The sequence below is a fragment of the Nicotiana sylvestris genome, chromosome 11, assembly GCF_000393655.2.
Source record: "Nicotiana sylvestris chromosome 11, ASM39365v2, whole genome shotgun sequence".
NCBI lineage: Eukaryota > Viridiplantae > Streptophyta > Magnoliopsida > Solanales > Solanaceae > Nicotiana > Nicotiana sylvestris.
The window spans coordinates 124,080,697-124,093,169 of record NC_091067.1 but is presented as its reverse complement, the minus strand read 5'-3'; the positions used below and the strand labels follow the sequence as shown (position 1 = coordinate 124,093,169).

The 12,473-nt window shown below is 38.3% G+C and overlaps 2 protein-coding genes across 2 annotated transcripts; one reads left to right on the top strand and one right to left on the bottom strand.

Moving 5' to 3' along the window:
- The first annotated feature begins 1,329 nt into the window (after positions 1-1,329).
- Positions 1,330-3,099, top strand: LOC138881602 (uncharacterized mitochondrial protein AtMg00860-like). The gene is made up of 2 exons (XM_070161839.1): positions 1,330-1,549; positions 2,645-3,099. Exons 1-2 carry the CDS (start codon positions 1,330-1,332, stop codon positions 3,097-3,099), a joined length of 675 nt encoding a protein of 224 aa, XP_070017940.1.
- Positions 3,100-8,177: 5,078 nt separating this feature from the next.
- LOC104244734 (uncharacterized) lies at positions 8,178-10,466 on the bottom strand. The gene is made up of 4 exons (XM_009800210.2): positions 10,119-10,466; positions 9,783-9,893; positions 8,642-8,722; positions 8,178-8,525 (listed from the first exon to the last, which is right to left on the bottom strand). The coding sequence occupies exons 1-4, from the start codon at positions 10,356-10,358 to the stop codon at positions 8,451-8,453; spliced, it is 507 nt and encodes a 168-aa protein (XP_009798512.1). The 5' UTR covers positions 10,359-10,466; the 3' UTR covers positions 8,178-8,450.
- Positions 10,467-12,473: the final 2,007 nt, after the last annotated feature.

Genomic DNA, 12,473 nt, shown 5'->3' with positions numbered 1-12,473 from the left:
CAGAGCAGTTCTGTCCTAGGGTTGTCTACAGACCGTGTCTAGTAGAGTCTTGTTTATGGGTGTGTCGTGCACCACACTTATAAACAGGAGGCTACAGGACATATAGGATGTTATCCTCTCTTTTTATCTCAAGATCGTGCAATACAAGAATTCTTGTTCCTAACGATACGTTATATTTTTAGCAATGCCTCCAAAGAGTACGGCCTCCCAGAAGGGAAAGTCCGTGGCTAGTGAGACTACTAGTCGAGCACCACGAGTTACTAGGGCTCAGGGAGAATCTCATGGTGAGGTTCCATCTCAAACTTCACATACCCCGCCTTTTCCAGAAGGGTTCCGAAGGGCACCAGCTCCAGCCTTCCCCTATACATTCAGCACCTCAGCAGGATACGCAGGGTCAGGAGATGAGAGATGTTATTCAGTTATTGACCCGATTAGTAGCCGCACAGGCTCGGCATCAGGAAGCATGTATTGGTCACGCAGATAGGTCCGTGAGCGCGAGGGTATTCACTGGAGCATACCCGAAAGAGGACCCTCAGGTATTTATTGATAGAGTACAGAGGACGTTACGGGTAATGAAGGCCACTGAGACTGAGTCAATTGAGCTAGCTTCTTATAGACTCCGAGATATTGCAGTTAATTGGTACGAATCTTGGGAATTGTTCAGAGGTGAGAATACCCCTCCAGCGGTATGGCAGGAGTTTACAGAAGCTTTTCTTCGTCATTATCTGCCACCAGAGCTTAGGCGAGCCAGAGTTGATAGGTTCTTGACCCTTCGGCAGGGAAACATGAGTGTTTGGGAGTACTGCCTTCAGTTTTATTCGTTGTCTAGGTATGCTCCCACTATTGTATCTAAGATGGAGGATCGGATTCACCGGTTCGTGATGGGATTAGAGCCTTACTTGCTTAACGATTGTATGTCGGTTTCACTTCATCCATACATGGATATTTCTCGTATTCAGGCGTACGCTCAGGGTGTAGAGGAGCGTAAACAGAAACAGAGGGCCGATCGTGAGCATGATAAGGCCTAGAAAAAAAGAGCGAGGTCTTTGGGTCCTTCTGGTGAGTTTCGAGATGGTTAGAGGCAGCAGTACTTGAGATATCCATCCCAGCCCTCGGCTAGCGCGCCCCTCAGTTTGGAGGAAAGAGATTTGATCGTTCTACATATTCAAGGCCTGGTCAGAATTTTAGGGCCTCAGGTTCTCAGTATAGGGGTGAGTCAAATCAGATGAGGCACCCTTGCCACGATGTACTCAATGTGGTAAGCAGCATACCGGGAAGTGTCGTATGGGACTAGATGTTTGTTATACTTATGGTTATCCGGTCCACATTATGAGGGATTGTTCGATGAGAGGTGATGCAAGCATAGCTCAGCCAACGGGATCTGTGGCTGGATCTTCATCATCAGTACGCCCCCCTAAGCAAAGTCCCCAAGCACCAATGAGTCGTGGTAGAGGCAGAGGCAGAGCATCTAGCTCGAGCAGCCCTCAGAACTGCAGTTATGCATTGGCAGGACGACAGGACCAAGAGTCATCGCCGGATGTTGTTACAGGTATATTATCAGTCTCCTCATATGATGTATATGCACTAATTGATTCAGGTTCCACCTTATCATATGTTACTCCGTTGATTGCTAGTAAGTTTGAAATAAAACCTGAATTGGTTAAACCTTTTGAGGTCTCTACACCTGTTGGTGACTCGGTGATAGCTAAACAGGTATATAGGGGTTGTATAATAATAGTTCATGGTCGACCTACCGTAGCAGACTTAATCGAGTTAGATATGGTAGAATTTGATGTTATAATGGGTATGGATTGGTTGGCTTCTTGTCATGCCAATGTTGATTGTAGATCGAAGATAGTCCGATTTCAATTTCCGGGGGAGCCTATTTTGGAGTGGAAAGGTAACACGGCATCGCCGAGAGGTAGATTTATTTCCTATCTCAAGGCAAGGAAGATGATCAGAAAGGGCTGTATTTATCACTTAGTTCGAGTTCAGGATATAGAAGTAGAGTCACCAACCATTCAGTTCATCCCTGTGGTAAATGAGTTTCCAGATACCTTCCATGATGAACTTCCGGGTCTTCCGCCAGAGCGAGAAATTGAGTTTTCTATTGACCTACTACCAGATACTCACCCAATATCTATTCCTCCCTATAGAATGGCCCCCGCAGAGCTGAAAGAGTTGAAAGAACAACTAAAGGACTTGCTTGAAAAAGGTTATATCAGACCTAGTACGTCACCGTGGGGAGCACCTGTGTTGTTTGTAAGGAAGAAAAATGGTTCCTTAAGAATGTGTATTGATTATAGGCAACTGAATAAGGTGACGATCAAGAATAAGTACCCGCTCCTGAGGATTAACGACTTATTTGATCAGTTGCAAAGTGCCAAGTGGTTTTCAAAGATAGTCGGGTACCATCAAGTAAGGGTTAAGGATGAAGATATTCCGAAGACAGCATTCAGGACTATATATAGGCATTTTGAGTTTCGGGTTATGTCGTTCGGTCTGACCAATGCCCCAGCAGTATTCATGGATTTGATGAACCGTGTGTTCAGGCCTTTCTTAGATCTGTTTGTAATTGTATTTATTGATGATATATTGGTATATTCTCATTCATAGGATGAGCATGCTGGTCATCTGCGTACAGTGCTCAGAGTTCTACAAGAAAGGAAGTTGTATGCAAAATTTTCTAAGTATGAATTCCGGTTGAACTCTGTAACTTCCCTTGGGCATATCATTTCGGGTGAAGGCATCCTGGTGGATACACAAAAGATTGAGGCAGTAAAGACTTGGCCTAAGCCTACAACACCAACAAAGGTTCGTAGTTTTCTTGGGTTGGCAGGATATTACAGGAGATTTGTGGAAGGATTTCCTTCCCTTTCAGCACCTTTAACAAAGTTGACTCAGAAGGGAGCAAAGTTTCAATGGATTGATGCTTTTGAACGGAGTTTCCATGCATTAAAGGACATGTTAACTTCAGCACCAGTTCTAACGCTTCCAGAAGGGACCGATGGTTATGTTATCTATTGCGATGCTTCAGGCGTTGGATTGGGTTGTGTGCTGATGCAGTATGGTAAGGTTGTGGCATATGCTTCTAGATAACTAAGAAGGCACGAGAAGTACTACCCGACCCACGATTTAGAGTTAGCTGCGATGATTCATGCACTAAAGATGTGGAGGCACTACTTGTATGGCATTCATATTGATATCTATACGGATCATAAGAGCCTCCAGTACATCTTCAAGCAAAGGGAATTGAATCTTCGTCAAAGGAGATGGTTGGAGCTACTTAAAGACTATGACGTTAATATTTTATACCATCCGGGGAAGGCAAACGTAGTTGCCGATGCTCTCAGCCGTAGATCTATGGGTAGCTTGTCGTATTTGCATCCAGGAAAGAGGGGAACAGCCCATGAGATTCATCAGCTAGCTAGTCTTAGAGTTCAGTTACTGGACTCAGGTAACATTGGAATTACTCTTTAGGATACGGCAACATCATCTTTAGTAACTGAAGTGAAGGAACGCCAGTACGAGGATCACGTGCTAATTCATTATAGAGATACCACTCTTCAGAAGGAGAAGACACCGTTTGTAATTACCGAAGATGGGGTCCTCAGATATCAAGGGCGATTATGTGTGCCTAATGTTGCAGGGTTGCGTCGGCAGGTTATGGGAGAAACTCACTATTCCCGTTATTCTATCCATCCAGGAACGACAAAGATGTATCATGACATCAGGGAAATATATTGGTGGGACGGAATGAAAAAGGATATAGCAGAATTTGTTGCTCAGTGCCCTAACTGTCAGCAGGTTAAGATCGAGCATCAAAAACCCTGTGGATTATTGCAGGTTATGGAGATTCTCACTTGGAAATGGGAAATAATCAATATGGACTTCATCATAGGCTTACCTCGTACCCAGTGTAAGTTCGATTCAATATGGGTGATCATTGATAGGCTCACAAAGTCAGCCCATTTTCTGCCCGTTAGAACTACGTATTCCTTAGAAGATTATGCGAGGCTTTATATTAAGGAGATAGTATGACTGCATGGTGTACCTGTATCTATTATCTCAGATAGAGGAGCTCAATTTACAGCTAACTTTTGGAGGTCCTTCCAAAAGGGATTGGGGACTCAAGTAAGTCTTAGTACATCATTTCATCCCCAGACAGACGGACAGGCTGAGCGTACTATTCAAACATTGGAGGATATGTTGCGAGCTTGTGTAATAGACTTCAAAGGTAGCTGGGATGGTTATCTGCCGTTTATTGAGTTCGCATATAATAATAGCTACCATTCCAGCATTCAGATGGCTCCATATGAAGCTCTTTACGGACGAAAGTGTAGGTCACCTATAGGGTGGTTCGACGTTGGAGAATCTGGATTACACGGGCCAGACCTGGTTCAGCAAGCCATAGAAAAAGTAAAGTTTATCCAGGATCGACTATTGACAGCTCAGAGTCGTCAGAAGTCATATTCAGATGTGCGACATCGAGATTTAGAGTTCGGGGCTGATGACTGGGTATTCTTGAAGGTGTCGCCTATGAAGGGTGTGATGAGATTTGGAAAAAAGGGTAAACTTAGCCCACAGTATATTGGGCCTTATAGGATTATTCGGAGAGTGGGCCGAGTAGCTTATGAGTTAGAATTGCCCTTGGAATTGGAGTCTGTCCATCCAGTTTTTCACGTATCTATGTTACGAAAGTGCATTGGCAATCCTACCCGAGTAGTGCCCACGAATGATGTACAGATTACAGAGGACTTGTCATACGAGAAAATTCCGGTTGCCATACGAGACCGACAAATCCGCAAGCTGCGAAATAAGGAAGTAGCCTCCGTGAAAGTGCTTTGGAGGAACAACAATGTAGAAGAAATGACTTGGGAGGCCGAGGAAGACATGAAGTCTAGATATCCCTACCTATTTCCTCTTCCAGAGAAGGGTCTAACTGAGACGTCATAACCTCAAGGTGCGTGTATAAATTCTTCTATTGATTATTGTCGTTGTCCTGTGTGTCGTTGAATTATTAAGCTTCTACGGGGAGAGTTGGTAGTAGTATTGTTACAAAAGGCGACCTTGCCAAAGTTATATGGATCACGGAGAGTGGAACATTCGAGGACGAATATTTCTAAGGGGGGAAGGATGTTACATCTCGCATTTTCGTACGTTAAAAGTTTTGTCTTCGGTCAACTGACGTAGAATCGGGGATGAGATCATCTTGACGTTAACGTATTAACAAGCAATAAATAAGTGCCATGAAGGATAAAGGATGCACGAATTAGAGAAAATGAGTTTCGTTGAAAATGGCCAAGTTGGGATAAAATACGGATCAAGTAATAATACCCGATAATTATAAACTAGTACCATACAAAGTACCATATGACCACGGTAGTGTAATATATAAAATATATATGAAGTATTTTGAAAATAAATAGAATTTTAAGTAATTTGTGATAATTCTTAAATTATGCGGGTAATAAATTAATTACCAGGTAACGAAACATTTCCCGATTAACTAATAAGTGGATAAAAGTTACTTAATTATATCCACAAAGAAACGTGGCAGTGTACCACAATTTAAGCATATGACTAAGAGTCATATGTGCTTAGCATGAAACGTGAAAATCAATTGGTTCTTAGTCAAATTTCATATACATTAGATAGTAATTCAATCCCTTCTTAGTTTCAAAAACGCTAAAGAACAGAAACTGTTTCTTAAAAATTCAAATATGTTGGAGCAAAATAATTTCCTTCTCAAGTTCAAATAAGTTTGGAGAAGAAGCCAAATTCGATTCTGAAGAACTTCCAATGCAAATTTGTTGAAATAATAGCAACGTAAAATTTTGCGATTCTAAAAGAGTACGGTGCAATCTTCGCCAAGAATATTATATAGAGTTTTCCCTATTCCAGGTATGTTAAGGCCCTCCCTTCTTTCTTTTGGCATGGTCTAGATTATACGAAAGAAACGAGCAAATACACGATTTCTATAAATTATTATATTCATAGAAATAGTAGGGGTGTCTATATTCTTGATTCCCCATGAGAATTATTATTTTCTTCTGTTCATGAGTCTCAAAATAAAACGCAGTTGGAAAAATTTATCCGGAAGGAATATTGAGATTATTACGTATTTTTCATGCATTTCGTACATGTGCATTGACCCATAACCAGTTGGTGTTATATACGCGTATATATGTAAATATATGTATATGGGATATGGGAAAAGGTTACGGCGTTATATACGCATCACTACCTGATCAGTTGGTATATGATGATGATATTGCCCACAGTGGCTAAAATATGATTCAAACGGCGTTATATACGCGTATATATGTATGTATTCAAACGGCATTATATACGCGTATATATGTATGTATATATATGTATATGGGATATGGAAAAGGTTATGGCATTATATACGCACCACCACCTGATCAGCTGGTATATGTTGATGATATTGCCCACAGTGGCCGAGATGATATGATGGGATGCCCCCAGTGGCTTGATGATATTATGTACACTATGCATGGCATGACATTTACACGCACGTGCATGACATTATAAACGTTTCAGTATTTACAAAGTTATTCAAATTTAAAAATGTGTTTCAGTATTCCATGTTCCATCTATGTCTTTTACGTACTAATTTCCATGTCTTACATACTTAGTACATTTTTCGTACTGACGCCCTATTTCACGGGGCCTGCGTTTCATGCCCGCAGGTGCAGGTAGGCAAGCTGACGGTCCCCATTCTTAGGATCCCTGATCAGCGAGAGTTGGCGTGCTCCATTTGATCCAGAGCTGCTTTTGATATTGGTACGATAAGTTTGTACATATATATGTATATGAGTATGACGTGGCTCAGTCCCGTCTTTGTACAACTATGTTTCTGTTAGAGGTCTGTAGACAGTATGTCTAGTTGGGTTGTATGTGGCCTTGTCAGCTTTCAGTTTTTGATGTATAGTTGTCTATAGCAGCCTTGCCGGCTCGCCCACTGTATTTTGCCTGTATACGTACATATTCCTTGATGGCAGGCTTCTTTCACGTAGGTTAATTTTGTAATGCAGCAGATGTTATTCAGGTTCATATTTTAGACGCATGCTTAGGGGTGTTTGACAGGTAAGACTCAGGCGCCCATCGCGGCCCATCGGTTTGGGTCGTGACACCGGTGTACTTAGCTCTCGCTATGTGCGGGGTTCGAGGAAAAGCAAACCACAAGGGTCTATTGTATGTAGTCTTACCCTGCATTTCTGCAAGAGGCTGTTTCCACAGCTCGAACCCGTGATCTTGTGGTCACATGACAACAACTTTACCGGTTACGCCAAGGCTCCCTTCAAGTGGATATACTACATAGACATTGCTTATGATAGGAACTCCAAGAATAATAGCCTCAGTATTTTAGCAGGTAACCTACATTATTTTTCAGAATATTATCGAACTCTTTATGGACATTGATTGTAGTTATCTTTTAGTGTAAAGATTTTGTTACACTTTCAGAGTATACAAGTTAAGCTCTTCTTTATTAAGTACTAGTGCAGTAAACACAGATTACATGGTGCACTTTGCAATCAATCCTGATATGGAATTTCCTTTTTGAAGCTTGTCCAATTTATGTCCAATTTTTCAAATTGGCATCACAGACAAAGATAGGCTACTTAGACGCATAGAGAAATCTTCATGTTTTGTGAGATAATATCACACTAATGTACTAATACATTCAAGTATTGGAGGCTTTGTGAGTCATTGTGGTTGGAGTTCAGTAACTGAGGCAATGATTCTTGGAGTTCTCACATCAACAAAATACGGGAGAGATATTAGGTATAAGGACGCAAGCCTTAGACATCAGAGATGTGCGTTACATGCAAGCCTAAGCCTAAAACGGATAATATCACTAGTTGGTGCGGCCTAAGTGCATGTCTTATGTATTTGTTTTTTTTTCTTCTGTAAGAGTTAACTTAGCAATAAAAGATGAAGCTGCCTGCTTATCTATTTATGTGCTCTTAGGATTTGCTTATGATCTTTCTATATTTGCGGTCTGGCTATTATTACACTAACAGAAAGATAAATACATATTTGAGTGCAAGAAACCAACAAAAAAGATGAGTAGATTTCCAGAATTGTATCATCAATATATATTAATGATGACACATTATTAAACAGAAACCTAAATACTATTCGAAGAGTGAAAAATATCAGTTCAATATAGTCATATTATATGATCATACAAACGACACAACTCCACAATTTACATCTGAATTCATAGAAATACAAACATCATGATCTTTTTACGGATGTTAATTAGACCTGACTTGTCAAACTTAAAACCAAAAATAAAAAATAACAAAACCAATGAGATTCAAAAGTAAGAAACATGGAATGTAACAAACTAAAAGTCCAATGTGACAATTTCAATTCAATTCAAGAAATTCTTGGTTAAAGAGTAGTATTAGCATGGCTTAGCGCAGGGATTCTATATGTTTGTTCAGCTCCTCCAGTTTCTTCATCCTCAGTTTTTCACTTTCACTTACCAACTGTACATTTTTTTCAAGAAAAAAGGGAAATATATTAAAACTACAAAAATACAAACATATACACTTACAAATATGATAGTGTTAGTTTAATGAGACAAGAAACAAAAGCTAATTACCTCCATTAATTTGGTAAGAAGCTGAGCTTTTTCCTTGCTTTTTGTATTGAATGCATCAAGGGCTTCCTTGTATTCCTTTTCCTGTCAATAAAGATTATAATTCCATGATTCAGTAATTAATTTCATCTTACTATTTCAGACACCAACCCCACACTAATATTTTTTTTAAACCATTATATTGGATGTTCAGGCAGAAGTACGTATATGCACAATAAAAAGATATTAAAATGTATAAGATTAAACTCATTCTCAACTACCGACTTAATATCCTGGATTTGCCTTTGTCTCGAGGTAACCCCAGTGGCGGAGCCACATTGAACCAAGGGGTTCGTCGAAAAATTACATTATATTGCTAGATAATTTTTTTTTAAATTTTATATATATTTACTATACGTTGACTCCCCTTGACTTTTCAATATAGCTAATTATTTATATTTTGAAACCCCTTGATGAAAATTTTGGCTCCGCCACTAGCGTAACCCTAATAAGTAGATATTTCGTATTCTGTATTTCATATCTCTTATATTGCTGTTATTTTATTATGCATTTTTATGGTACTAATATATCAGCTCCTGTTGCTTTTTTTGAGTCGAGGGTCTCCTGGAAACAGCCTCTCTACTCTTCGGGATAGGGGTAAGGTCTGCGTACATATTACCCTCCCCAGACCCCACTTGTGGGATTATACTGGATCGTTGTTGTTGTTATTGTATTGTTGTTCTCAAATACTTAATACTATTGGTGGTCCTAAACTAAGGCAGATCTACATATAATAATATTGAGGAGTTACGGGATACTATAAATTTAGACAGAAATTTTGTATACATATATATATGTACCTTGAAAATGATTATATAATTAATTTTAATACCCTAAATAATAAAAGTCTTTTAGGGGTACTAATTAAGCAGTTCTGTCCCATCACTGCAAATGCTTGGGTCCGCTTCTGGTCATAAATGAATATTGTGTGTACGTGAGAGAAACTCTTATGGATCCTATACAAAAACAGAATCCAAAGCCTTTTTTTAGTCTACCAACGGCTATGAACCAACTGTCTGTCTGTCTGTCCCCTTGTCTTTTAGTAAAGTAACTATAGTTAATTTTCCTAAAGTTAAAAAAAAAAAGGTATAGTCTAATGTTTTACCTTTCTCTGGCAGCTCTGTCCCAACGGCTTTAATTCACGGTTGACTAAGTCAATCTTCTTCCTCACTATTGTAACTTCCTTCCCAGCTGGATCAACAAATGATTCAAGCTTCTACCAGATTTCCCATGAAAAATGCAACAAAATAAAATTGTCTATTGTCAAGAAAACATTAATATATGACAATAAACATATTGTAACATAGACACATAGTACTAGTAAATGATTTTCAGTACTACTACTAATTAAAAGGAGAAAAAAAAAATCTGGTTTTACAAGTTGAGTGTCATAATTGTGGTGGATTGAGTGGGTGTTACAGCAAAAAGTTGTAAACCTTACCTCGCGTATTTCAGCTAAACGCTTAGTTTCTTCCTCAACGCGGCCTAATTGAGCTTGGACCTTATCAGATACTTCTTTTCTCTTCTTTTCAATCTCTTCTTCTTTTGCACGAAATGCAGATAATGCTGATCTTGTCATTTCTTCCTCTCTGTCGTCGATCATTGGACTCCCGCTGTAGCTTATGATCCCTGAGTTCTTCATCTTTACAACTTGTTGCTCCATTTGCTTAGGAGTAGTCATTGATTTCCTTGTTCTCTTTTAAAGTATGCTTTGGAATGGAATATTTGCCTTCTGGCTTTCGGCTTTGTTTTCTACTGTTGTGAGATGCTTATCACCAAGGTTGGACTTAATTTAAAGCTACGTACCTAAACATCTTGCTTTCTTTATATCAAATCTTGCTTCAAGTGATATTACCACAATGCCCTCTAAAAAGCTTATTCTCAATAAATAAAACACTACATTTCACTTTCCTTTTTTTCACTAAGTTTTATCTTCACTTAATGCCTTAAAACCCTTCTATTTTGTTAAACTACAAGAGTTTATGCTATGAAATGCTTATAGTATTAGTATTCTTTTCTTATTAGGGTAATATATATTAATATATAGAAAGCTTCATGGATGATCTAGCTTACTCGACTTGTTTTGGTTAGACTACTGTTTTCCATGGTTTGGTGCATTGGCAAATTTATGTAACTACTCACATTGACACAAAAATTATTTAGCATTAACTTCCAAATAAAGCACAACTATGCATTTCAAGAATTCCACAAATTTACGCTTTTATGAGTCATAGACTATGTCACAAATTTCATTTTTTGAGAGTCAAACAACTTTAAATTAGAAGGCCTTGGAACAACGATTAAGTTGTCTCATGTGACCTATAGGTCACAGATTCGAGCAATGAAATCAGTCATTGATGCTTGCATCGGGGTAAGTTGCCTACTTTACACTCCTTGCATACAAGGGTGGATCTACATTGAACCTTATGGGTACTTAAGCACCCATTGTTTTTTAGACAAACGTTATATTTTATATTGGAAACTAGTAATTACTCCATCCGTCTCATATTAACAATCGTGGTTACTAAAAATAGTTATCTCACATTATTTATCATTTTAGAAGTTCAAGATAAAATTGATTTTTCTTTTCCTTTTTTACCATTAGTAATAATTGTTCTTGAAGATGGAGATAATACATAAATAGAATAAATATTTAATGAAGAGAGATTTTATCTTAAGACATAAAAATGGTATAATAGTCTAATCTCTTTCTTAATTATGTTTCTTAAAGGGCGTGTAAAAGAAAAATACGACATATAATATGAGACAAAGGGAGTATATACAAGAATATTGATTGAGCACCCAACCTTAAAAGTAAAAATTCCAGTTAAAGACGGTGGAGCACTCACAATTTAAAAATCCTGGATTCGCCTCTGCGTGCATGCGGTCCTTTCCCGGACCTTGCATTAACAGGGGATATTTTTGTGTATCGGGGTATTCTTTTTTATCTTAATTCAATCATTTAGTGGATAACTAATATTGGTTGAAGGGTCTTGAAGAGAATTGGTGAAATATTCTTTTTGCTAAAAGATTGTGCCCTTGGCCTACAAGATTTTTATACAAATTGGACAGTAAGTCTTCACCTAAAAACAGCAAATATTTGCATGAGAGCCTTAGGGTCCAAGACAGAGTAGGAGAGAAGTGTAAACTGCTGTCTGCCTTTTTTAGATAATGATTTGCTCCTACTTTTTTTTTCCCCCTTTCATATTTTTCAATTTCACACCTCTTTCTCTTGACAGGTGTTTAGAGATAAAAGGGAAAAACTGGTCCAGTTTTATTATATGTTTGACTCCATAATTTTTTTTTGCAGACAATTTTGAAATATCTTACATATTCCTTTTTCTTAATAATTCTTTTTTATGTTCCTCAATCTATAAAAGTTGTAATTGTAGCTATTTGTTTAACTAATCTTAGTTTGAAAATTAAACCATCATGATTAAGGTTAATGACAGTTTCATCAAGTTTGAATTCCCTTTTCTTTTAAGGCAGGGACCAAATGAAGACTAAAATAATTCAAAGTAGTTTTATTCTTTACGATTAATATATTTGTAATCCATTGGAAGGCTTTTGAGTTTTTGTAGCGTAATGGGGAAAATGAAAATTCCACTTTGATGAAAAACAGCTCGTGGCATGAATGAATATTTATTTTGGTGAAAATAGCACGGACTAGCCAGTTCTCGGACTGAGAATCAAAAAATAGCCAGCGTTTGTAAAGTTATTGAAAAAGAACCATTGTTTTGCTGAAACACGGAAATTCCAGTATAATATGCGGGGTTATGAAGCTCTTGCATATAAA

What these genes read in the sequence shown, in the direction of transcription:
- LOC138881602 (XM_070161839.1), top strand. Translation starts at nt 1,330, where the DNA reads ATGAGGGATTGTTCGATGAGAGGTGATGCAAGCATAGCTCAGCCAACG. An exon ending in ATCGCCGGATGTTGTTACAG is followed by an intron (nt 1,550 to 2,644) that starts GTATATTATCAG and finishes ATCTGCGTACAG; the next exon opens with TGCTCAGAGTTCTACAAGAA.
- LOC104244734 (XM_009800210.2), bottom strand. Translation starts at nt 10,358, where the DNA reads ATGACTACTCCTAAGCAAATGGAGCAACAAGTTGTAAAGATGAAGAAC. An exon ending in GTTTAGCTGAAATACGCGAG is followed by an intron (nt 9,894 to 10,118) that starts GTAAGGTTTACA and finishes GAAATCTGGTAG; the next exon opens with AAGCTTGAATCATTTGTTGA. An exon ending in GACAGAGCTGCCAGAGAAAG is followed by an intron (nt 8,723 to 9,782) that starts GTAAAACATTAG and finishes CTTTATTGACAG; the next exon opens with GAAAAGGAATACAAGGAAGC.